The sequence below is a fragment of the Equus quagga genome, chromosome 1 (genome assembly GCF_021613505.1).
Source record: "Equus quagga isolate Etosha38 chromosome 1, UCLA_HA_Equagga_1.0, whole genome shotgun sequence".
NCBI classification, from domain to species: Eukaryota; Metazoa; Chordata; class Mammalia; order Perissodactyla; family Equidae; genus Equus; species Equus quagga.
The window spans coordinates 142,419,747-142,430,353 of NC_060267.1; the positions used below are offsets into that span (position 1 = coordinate 142,419,747).

A 10,607-nucleotide genomic window follows, 5' to 3' on the forward strand; every position below is an offset into this window, starting at 1 on the left:
TACCTGCTCGGTAGTCACTTAGTAACCATCTCAGTTATCAGATCCACTGTGGTGGTATCACAGTGCTTGTGTTCCCTTATTTTGCTTAATAATGGCCCCAAAGTACAAGAGTCATGATGCTGGCAATTCGGATATGACAAAGAGAAGCTATAAAGTGCTTCCTTTAAATGAAAAGGTGAAAGTTCTTGACTTAATAGGGAAGAAAATAAAATCATATGCTGAGTTTGCAAAGCTCTATGGTATCTTTTATTAGTATAAACAGTCGTCCCCCCTTACCTGCAGGGGAGACCCCCAGGGGATGCCTGAAACCACAGATAGTACCAAACCCTGTAAATACTGTTTTTTCCTATACATACATACATACCTGTGATAAAGTTTAATTTGTAAACTAGGCACAGTAAGAGATTAACAGTGACTAGCAATAAAATAGAACAATTATAACAATATAGTGTAATAAAAGTTACAATCCCACTAGGCAAGTTAGTCGTCCCCCGGGCACCAATAGGCCAGCCAGGACTCCCAGCATGATGAAATGAAGCAGGGCAGGGAGCTAGATGGTCTGCCCTGGGACAGCCCTCAGGAGTTCACATGTAAAGGTGAGGGCTGGAGTTCATATAACCGAGCATGAAAGTGTGTGATGTGTGTGAGTGTGTATGAGTGTGCGTCTGTGCAGCAGACGCAAGGCTCACAAGCCTGGAGAGGCCAGTGGGGACTACCCGGAAGGCTTCCTGGAAGAGGGGAGTCCTGGCCAGGAGTGAGATGAAGCCACAGGCTCTACGGACCAGGGGAGGCTGGCTGAAGTGAGGCCCAGGTGTCCCTGTCTGAGTCTATGCCACAGGCTACCCCTTCCCCGCCCCCCCCACCCCCCCACAATCCTCCCTGCGGCTCCCTGTGGCCAGCAGCTCTGCAGCGCTCGGCTCTGCTCCACTTTGCTCAGCTCCACTCCAGGAAGGCCACCTCCTCCCTGCCCTCCTCCTCCCCCTCCTCCTGCTGTCACCACTTACCACTCAAAGCCTCGAGGGGGTGGGGACCCCAGGGCTGGACACAACCCACCGTGGCCCCAGAGCCCAGCTCGTCGGACGAACGCAAGGTCGGACGCAGGACCTCGGAGCCCTGAGGTGGGCAGTGTGCCAGGGTCCCTCACAGCCTCTTCAAGGTCAGTGCCAGCTGGGGATGCAGCCAGTCTGGGGTCTTTGAGACCCGTGGAGCCCACCCTAGGTCTCTCATTCCAGACCTCAGGCCCTAAAGTGAGATTTACTCCAGGTGTACCTGAGGCAAGCAGGACCAGGGGGCAGGGGGCACCCCTGTGCCCACAGGCTGGCCCAGGTCTGGGGGTCTATCAGGAGAGGTCCCAGGCGGGGGGCCAGCCCTGGCCCTGTTCACTGAGGCCTCACTGGGGACACCCTGCACCGGCCATGGGGAGCTAAAATTGGAAAGTGGCGAGTGGGAGGCAGCTGACAAAGCTATTTCGCGGGCTCTTCACTGTGCTCCGGTTTCAAGCTCCTGCTCCATTAACCCGATCCTCAGGGCCTCCCTACCCCGACCCGGCCGATGAGGAGGTGCCTCAGCCCTTAGGCCCACAGTGCATTAGTCAGGCCCCACAGCCCCCTGACTTGGGCAGGGGCAGCGGATGCTCTTCTCTTATCTAGACTTCAGAGGGGCTCACAGAGAACACCTGATCCTGTCGCAGGATCACTGTGTGACCTTGACGTGTCCCTGAACCTCTCTGGTCCATGATCCCTCCATCTGTGCAGTGGGGAGAATGTTGACTGTGGAGGACCGGGACATCTGGTTGTAGGGCTGGTGAGGGGATCTAGGAGAGGATCTAGGGTGGGAGACAGGGCCATGCCAGCCACTACTCGTCCCAGCCCAGCCCAAGAGGGTACCTGGACATGTTTCTCTCTTTAATTTGGGCCCAGAGTCTGCACCCATGGGGCCCTTGGGAAGGCCCCAGGCCAGGCTGGAGCAGGACAGGAAGGGCATAGGTGTTAGCTGAGGTCCCATGGATGGCCCAGCAGGACTTCTGGGGATGAGCTAGGCCCTGGCAGGAGGAGTGGCTAGGCTCACCCTGAGCCTGATACAGATCAGCACCTTGGACAGCATCCAGCACCTTCCCTGGTGCCCACTGGGCCCTGCCTGGCCCCAACCCGCTACCCCAGGGCACCTCCTCAAATAGCACAGTCTCCGGCCAGCATCCAGGGCCTGAATAGACAGAGCACTAAGAGAGTGGGCCGGTGTGGCCACGGACACAGGCAGGGACCAGGGATGTGGCAGGCTGGGGCTCAGAGACTGGTTGGGGCCAGTGAGAAACTAGAGGCTGAATGAGAGGGATAGGCTTGGTGCTGGGGGCAGGACCTAGGGAAGTCACTGGAGGTAAAGACAGCTCAGGAGGGGTGTGGAAATCAAGGAAGGGGGCATGGAGGGTGTGGGGCTTGGTCAGGAGTTGAGGGAGGCTTACTGAGGGGGGTGGGGACCCTGAGGGCCAAAAACGTGATTCAGGTGATGCAGATAGGGTTTCTCCACATGAAGCTCATCAGAGGTATTGGCAGGAGCAGTTTGAGCAGAGGGTGGGGACCAGTCCCCCCAAAAGGCATGGAGGAGTAAATGAAGTTGAGGAAGGCAGGCTGAGTGAAGATTATGTTTTCAAGAGCCTTCAGTGGCAAAGTCAGGAGCTAGAGCAGCAAATAGGATGGAGCACCAGATGTTCGGGGCCTGGGAGGAGTAGGGGACAGGAGGGAGGGGAAATGATGGCAAGAGAGAAAGTCTCTCTTCAGAATGGGGTCCTCACCACCTTAGTAGGGGACCGTGAAGTGGGACTAGGCAGAGCTCGGGGGCAGCAGTGCCCTCACCCAATCTGTCTCCCCCAGCCCCATCCAGGCTATGGGCATCAAGACAGCGTTACCTGCAGCGGAGCTGGGCCTATACTCCCTGGTGCTGAGTGGGGCCCTGGCCTATGCTGGCCGGGGCCTCCTCGAGGCTTCACAAGGTAACAGCTGGGCCCTGGGGCAGTGGAGTTGGGACCCATCTTCCCCTGTGGACCACAGGGTTCAAACCAGCAAGGCCAGAAATTTAGCGGCTCCAGACCCAGGGTATTCCCTAGGCCCTGTGGGGGTGGGCTGAGCCAGATGCAGAAACAGGGAGACATAGATGCAGAGGCACTGACAGGGACGTGGACACAGAGCCACAGAGAGCCACACTCAGCACTCAGGGATACAGTCAAGGACCTGGCCCAAGACACACAGTGAGAAGCAGAGGTAGAGAGAGACACAGACTGACTCTCCTCCCCGCAGGGTGGGGGTCAGCCTTGCTGTAGGGGAAGATGTAGGGGGGTGATGTGAAGGGCTCCCCCTACCCTGAGGCCACACTCTGTTCTCAGATGGGGCCCACAGGAAGGCCTTCCGGGAGTCTGTGCGACCCGGCTGGGAGTACATTGGCCGGAAGATGGTAGGTCCCCCACACCCCAGGTCCCTGACTGGGGTCCATGACCCCTAGCACAGCTCTCCTATCCCAAACCCTTCCCTACTCTCCCCTATTCCAGATGTTCCCCCATAACAAAGGGCTCACAGTGGGGAGGGTTTTTGGCTTTAGGTTCAGCTCCTTCAGTTTCTCTACTGGCCCTTCCTGTAGCCTCCTGGGGCCACATCAAGCCTGTCCCAGACCCTGCTCATTTAGGAAATAAATGAAAACGTGCTTCAGCAGGGGCTTCCAGCACCATCCCTCCCAGGAATAATGCAAAAATGGTGGAATGTCAGGCAATGTGCTGAGCAGAGCGGGAGCTCTGAGAACACGGCAGCCCACATGATGTCCCTCATCCTCTCTACCGACCTACCTGGTACTTCCCTCAGTGAGGAAGCCAGGGACCTCCAGCCACTTCTCTCCTCCAATGCATAAGAAGAATATGGGGGCGGGGAAGGTGCTGGGATTCTGACCAGCCCAAGTGCCAGCCCATCCTAGCCCCTGCCCACCTTAACCTGCCTGGGCCTGCCCCAGGACGTGGCTGACTTCGAGTGGGTGATGTGGTTCACCTCCTTCCGCAATGTCATCGTCTTCGCCCTCTCCGGACACGTGCTGTTTGCTAAACTCTGCACGATGGTTGCCCCCCAGGTGAGCTAGACTTGAGTCACCCCGCCTCCCCCTGCCAGCTCCTCCTTGCTCCAGAGATTTTGGGGAATCCATCCTGGGGTCCACTTGCATTTGCATGGAAAGGTAAATGCAGCCTTCTCCCTGTCCACAGCTCCGCTCCTGGATGTATGCTGTGTATGGGGCCCTGGCCGTGATGGGCACCATGGGCCCTTGGTACCTGCTGCTGCTGCTTGGCCATTGTGTGGGCCTCTATGTGGCCTCACTCTTGGGCCAGCCCTGGCTCTGTCTCAGCCTCGGCCTGGCCAGCCTTGCCTCTTTCAAGCTGGACCCCCTAATCTCCTGGCAGGTGTGCACTGGGGCAGGGCAGGGGTGGAGGGTGCAGGGATAGGACCTCAAACCTCTCACCTCACCCAGAGTCCTTGCCCCCTAAGTCTCCCCAAGTACTTCCTTCACTCTCCCACCTTCTCCAAGCCTGTGACCGTGGAGTATGCCCTACCCACAAAGTGGTCACCTCCCCCGCAGCAGGGACCTGTCCCGCTCATTCCCGGCTCTGTCCCAGCACTTACCATGGGTTGGCCCTCAATGGCCAATGCTGACTGGCTCTAGGAGAGAGAAAGGGGCAGGACCAGGCTGGGCCCCTGTGGCAGCTGGGTGGGCTTCCCAGAGATGAGGGGCACCTGGTGAGCTGGCGGCCTGTTCTCTCCCATCCAGAACGGGTTTGTAACAGGCACTTTTGATCTTCAAGAGGTGCTGTTTCAAGGGGGCAGCGGTTTCACAGTGCTACGTTGTACCAGCTTTGCGCTGGAGAGCTGTGCCCACCCTGATCGCCGCTACTCCCTAGCCGACCTGCTCAAGTACAACTTCTACCTGCCTTTCTTCTTCTTCGGGCCCATCATGACCTTTGATCGCTTCCACGCCCAGGTGAGGGGACATCTTGTGGATTCCCAGAGCAGGGCTGGGTCTCCCTCTTCAGACAGGAGTTCCCTTCTCAGATAGGACTCCCAGGGCAGGGTGTGTCTGCATCCTCAGGCATGACTCCAGGATGAAGCCATGACCCCCTGCCTCCTCAGACCCCAGGGTCCGGACACATTTCCCCTTCAGACAGGAATCACAGGATGCAGACTTGTCTCCTCCTTCAGACAGGACTCTCCTGCCACTCAAATGGGCCTCCCAAGACAGGACTGGGCTCCCCTGGAAGGCTGTGAACCGTCTTGAGACACCAGAGTGGCCTGTGTCTCCATCCTTGGGCAGGGCTGTCAGGATGAAGCGGCGTTTCCCTGCATCCTCAGACCCCCAGGCAGCTGATGACTTCCCATTCAGACAGAGCTCCTCCGGCAGGGCTTGCCTCCCTCTCAGACACTTGGCCTCCCCCAGGTGAGCCAGGTGGAGCCAGTGAGGTGCGAGGGTGAGCTGTGGCGCATCCGGGCCCAGGCAGGCCTCAGCGTGGTGGCCATCATGGCAGTGGACATCTTCTTTCACTTCTTCTACATCCTCACCATCCCCAGTGACCTCAAGTTCGCCAGCCGCCTCCCGGATAGCGCCCTTGGTGGGTGCGCGCCCGGCCCAGGGCAAGGACAGGGGCTGGGCTGCCGCTCCAGAAAGACGGACCCTCTGCTCCCCTACGGCATCACAGCTGGGGCAGCTGACGCCCTGAGGGGGCACAGCACCCATCCCAGGGTCTGGGAGCGGGGATTTAATCTTTGAAATGCGTGGGACTCCGAGTTAGGTTTGTCTTGTGAGGCCTAGCGGTATCCGAGAGTCCTCCCCACCTCCCTGGGGCCTGGGGCGGATCTCCACCACCGGGGTGGGGTCTCCCTGGGGAGGGCGGGAGGGTCCCAGAAAGCGGGGGGCGGGGTCTCCGTAGAGGCGGTCCTGGCGCATGGACCTCCTCCAGGACTTGCTGAGAGCTTCCGTAGCGGAGGGCACAGCTCAGCGCCTCCCCCGATTGTGGGAGTTCGGGGAGGGGAGGCCGGCGCGACGCCCCCCAGGCAGTGATGGTACCCTGTCCCCAGCTGGCCTAGCCTACTCAAACCTGGTGTACGACTGGGTGAAGGCGGCCGTCCTCTTCGGCGTCGTGAACACCGTGGCGCGCCTGGACCACTTGGACCCGCCCCAGCCTCCCAAGTGCATCACAGCGCTCTACGTCTTCGCGGAAACGTGAGTGCGGGGTACGGGGGACATGCCCATTCCCTTAGCCTCTCCCCCATGGCCCCGGAGCTCTGCTCCTGGCTGTTTCACACCAATCTGCTCTCCTCCCACAGACACTTTGACCGAGGCATCAACGACTGGCTTTGCAAGTGAGTTGGGGTGGGGTAGGAGGATGGTCACAGCCATCCTGCCAAGTATCTGAACAGGGCATTGCCGAGATTGGTCCATGTTTTAAAAGATCACCCCTGGGCCAGAGGAAGTAAGGAGGGGAATGAGCAGCTCATCACAGAGGTCCAGATGAGAGACAGAGAGGTTTGGACTTGGGTGGGGGCCTTGAGGTGAGAGAAATGGTCAGAGTAGAGACACACAGCAGGCAGCCTGGACGGGACTTGGCCCTGGATTGGGGGGTATCAGGGAAGAGTAGGAGATGATTCCCAGATTTCTATCTACAGCCTGGGAGGATGGAGAGGCGGTTTCCAGAGAGGGGTTCAGTTTGAGAAATGTCTGCTTGGAACCTGGGAGACATCCTTGTGGAGGTTCAGGAAGGTGGCCGGGTCTGAGGGTCTGTGGTTCAGAGAAGTCTGAGGACTGATGGAAGTCTGAGCATTGTGTGTGGCTGGGTGGTCTTTAGGCCTTGGGAATGGATAAGTCCCAACGAGAAAGAGTAGAGTAAGGAGAGAAGGGATAGCTGGGGCCTGCAAGGGCTCAGGTTGAAGGGAGAAGGAAGAGCTGGCAGAAGGTACTGAAAGGCGTGGTCAGAGGAACAGGAGAAAAGTCAAGACCGTTAATACCCCGGACACTAAGAGAAGACCATCTAGACCTGGTGAGGGCAACTGGGTCAGATGCTGTTGGGTCAAGGAAGCTAGAGACTGAGCGTTAGTGTTGGTGGCATGGAGGTGTCCAGCCCTTCAGTGGAGGGGCTGGGGCAGGCGAAGAGTGAAGGAAGTGAGGAACCACAGGGGAGTTCCTGTGTGGACAACTCCTGGTACTGAGGGAAGACAGAGGAGTGGCTGAAGGGAGAAGTGGGGTGTTTTAAAGATGAGAAATAATAGGACATGCTTGACTGCTGAGGGGAATTATTCAATAGAGAGGAAGAGGTTGGTAAGGCACGATAGGAGGGTGATTAATGGAGTGAGGGCCCTGAGGAGGGAGGAGGAGATGGAACTAGTGCCAGGCAGAGGCTTGGCTTCAGGACAGGGAAAAGAAAGAGAAGTAAGTGTGGATGCAGAAGGATGGCAGGTTAATGTGGAAAGGTGAGGGATTCCACCTGAAGGCTCAGTTTTCTCCGTGAAGTAGGAGGCAGGGTCATCAGCTGAGAGATGCAGGGTTGGGGACATGGAAAGAGGCAGCATCTGTGTGCCTCCTTCCCTCCTGCCTAGATCCCCCCACACTCACGCATACTTGGCAAGGGGAGTAGCCACTGCAGAGCAGACAGAAGAAGCTGACTAGAGAAACCTTGGCGTTAGAGACCAGGTGGGGTTGGAGGTAGTGGATTTATGGACTCTAATAGGTGAAGGTGTGAGATTTTCCCCATTAGGGCTTAGCTTCTTGGGTGTAGGTGAGGAAAAAGTGGGTGACTAGGCTCTCCCAGATGAGTGAGAAGGAAGAAGTGAGGGATAGGGTGTTTTAGGTTATTTATAATGATGACTCATTGAATATAAGCCTGTTAAGGAGTGTGGCGAAGATAGGAGGGATCACAAGATGAGGAGGGCGGGTGTCAGTGAGATTGAAGAACTGGAGCTGGAGGGCCAGGTCAGGAGGGGCTGGGTGAAGAATGGTAATTAGAAAGGAGGGAAATTTTAAGTGGTGACAAAGTTGGGATGTGGCCATGGTGGTGAGTGGGTGGCTGAGGTGGAGTGGAGAAGAACCCATTGGAAATGAGGATGTCAGGTGATAGAGAGGCCAATGAGTCTTCCACTGAATTTATTTAACAAGTATTTATTGAGCACCTACTGTGTGCCAGGCACTGTTCTAGGCACTGGCGATACAGCAGTGAACACGGCAAAGCCCCTGAACTCATGGAACTTACAGTCTAGTGGGGAGAAACAGACTATAAACAGGTAAACACATCCATAAGATAATTTTAGACGGTGGTAAGCATTATGAAGAAAATAAAACAGGGCAATGGGATAGAAGCTGGACACAGGATAGAAGCTTCTGTACTTGGGGTCTGGGCAGGCCTCTGTGAGGTGATATTTAACTGAGACTTGAGTGATAAGGAAATCTGGGGAGGAGAATTCCAGGTAGAGGGAACACGTGCAAAGGCCTTGAGCAGGAGCCAGTTGTGTGTATGCGAGGGCAAGAATGGTGGGTGATGAGGTCAGAGATGGAGGCAGAAACCAGACGATGTGGGATCTTCTAGCCATAGTAAGGAGGTTGAGTTTATTCTAATTGTATCAGGAAGCTATTGGGGCAGGGTTTAATTGTGGAAGTGTTGGGATCCGAGTTACACTCTTAGAAGATGCCACTAGCTGCTGTGCAGAGAAAAGATGGTAGCGGGGCAAAGGCAGAAGCAGGAAGCCAACTTAAAAGGCTCTTGCAATAATCTGTGTGAGAGGAGATGAGCACCTGGACCAGGGTGGTGGTAGTGGAGGTGGTGAGCAGTGGTCAGGACTGAGTGGAGCCCATCGAATTTGCTGGCTTGGATGTGGGTGGAGAGGGGAATTGGGAGTCCAAGGTGGCGCCAAGGCTTCTGGCCTGCAACTGAATGGACGGTAGTGTCATTAACTGAGATGGGGATAGAGCAGGTTTGGGCAGGGATGGTGGCATCAGTCATTCAAGTGAGATGTCTGGTAACAGTTGAATATATGATTCAGGAGAGAGTAGGCTAAAGTCACAGACTTGGGGCTCACCAGCATAGAGACAGTATTCAAAATCTTGGGTCTGGATGAGATGACTTGAGGATTGAATGAACAAAGCTAGAGAAGATATGAAGCTCGAGGCTGAGCCCTCCACATTTTGACACTGGGTAGAGGAGGAGCAGCCACCTGAGGTCAGCAATGTTGAATGTGCCCAGGATGATGGCGTTGCGGAGGGCCGCCCCTGTTGTGTATCCTTTGCCCATCTCCCTCCTGCCCTTTCCCACACTGCCACCGGCCCCTTCTCCTGCCTTTCCCGCAGGTACGTGTATGACCACATTGGAGGGGAGCACTCCGAGGTGATCCCAGAGCTGGGGGCCACTGTGGCCACCTTTTCCATCACCACTCTGTGGCTCGGGCCTTGTGGTATCGTCTACCTGTGGTCATTCCTTAACTGCTTTGGCCTCAACTTTGAGCTCTGGGTGCAGAAACTGGCAAAATTGGGGCCCCTAGCACAAATTGAGGTGAGCAGGGAAGGTCTGGCACTGGGGTTGGCTGGGTCACTAGATAGGGTGGCACTACTGCTCTCTGGAGTCTTCCAGCCACACTTGGCCCCCAGTCCAGAACTTTCTCACCACTACCCTCCTGGTTGTCAGGGCAGTGGCTCCCACTGTGGGTAAATGGCCCTCCCTAACTTCTGTGTGGTGTGGGGCACCCAGGCCTGGCTGTATTGGTCAAGCCCTGCCCTCTCTCCAGACCTCAGTTTCCCCATCTTTAACAATGAGGGAGAGCTGACCTGGGACTCTCAGAGACACAGGCGTATCTCCAGGACCTGGATGGCCATGTGGGCAGGGCCTCTGAACAACCACATCTTCTTTCCCCTGGGCTTCTTGCCTCACTGTCAATGTTTTCCTGGACCCGGCAGGCCTCCCTGTCGGAGCAGACATCCCGCAGGGTCCGGGCTGTCTTTGGGGCCATGAACTTCTGGGCCATCATCATGTACAACCTAGTAAGTCTGAACAGCCTCGAGTTCACAGACCTGGTCGCCCGGCGCCTGCTACTCACAGGTGAGGGACAGGGGTGTGGGGATACAGAATGTGCCAGGCATCAACCTTGAGGACTGTGACCTTCTAAAATGCCCTCACCTACCCCAATTCCCCAGGGACTCAACAGGGAGGGCCAGTTAAGTGGGGAGAGGCATGGGAAGAGAAGAGTCACTGAGGGGATGCTGCTCCCAGGCACTGATGACCTCGTTCCCACACAGGGTTTCCCCAGACCACGCTGGCTGTCCTGTTTGTCACCTACTGTGGTGTCCAGTTGGTGAAGGAGCGAGAGCGAACCCTGGCGCTGGAGGAGGAGCAGAAGCAGGACAAAGAGAAGCTGGAGTAGGTGGGAGGGGGAGGGGAGACGGGCTCTGCTCAGCTATTCCTGGGCCCAGGCCCAGGCCAGGCCAGATGGGGCCTGACTGATAGAATAAAAGACTTTTCTACCACAGTTTGGCTGTTCCCTGACCTTTCCCCCAGTAGTCTCCTGGCTCCTTGTCCATGCTGGATGAGGAGCTGGAGGTTCTGGGCCTCA

The 10,607-nt window shown here is 56.6% G+C and overlaps 1 protein-coding gene across 2 annotated transcripts; it reads left to right on the forward strand.

Moving 5' to 3' along the window:
• The first annotated feature begins 875 nt into the window (after positions 1-875).
• On the forward strand, positions 876-10,521 carry HHATL (hedgehog acyltransferase like). 2 transcript variants are annotated; one of them, XM_046659862.1, is made up of 12 exons: positions 876-1,118; positions 2,868-2,986; positions 3,377-3,444; positions 3,991-4,104; positions 4,235-4,429; positions 4,795-5,004; positions 5,458-5,629; positions 6,096-6,240; positions 6,345-6,380; positions 9,352-9,553; positions 9,955-10,096; positions 10,294-10,521. In XM_046659862.1, exons 2-12 carry the CDS (start codon positions 2,881-2,883, stop codon positions 10,416-10,418), a joined length of 1,515 nt encoding a protein of 504 aa, XP_046515818.1. In that variant the 5' UTR covers positions 876-1,118; positions 2,868-2,880; the 3' UTR covers positions 10,419-10,521. The 2 variants fall into 2 exon arrangements, with proteins under 2 accessions (XP_046515818.1, XP_046515815.1); XM_046659859.1 differs by having other exon boundaries at positions 877-1,156.
• The last annotated feature ends 86 nt before the right edge of the window (positions 10,522-10,607 follow it).

Excerpts from the sequence above, each read along its gene's own strand:
- HHATL (XM_046659862.1), top strand. The coding sequence starts at position 2,881 with ATGGGCATCAAGACAGCGTTACCTGCAGCGGAGCTGGGCCTATACTCC. Across the intron at positions 6,241-6,344 it reads CTCTACGTCTTCGCGGAAAC|ACACTTTGACCGAGGCATCA; the intron begins GTGAGTGCGGGG and ends CTCCTCCCACAG. Across the intron at positions 6,381-9,351 it reads ATCAACGACTGGCTTTGCAA|GTACGTGTATGACCACATTG; the intron begins GTGAGTTGGGGT and ends CCTTTCCCGCAG.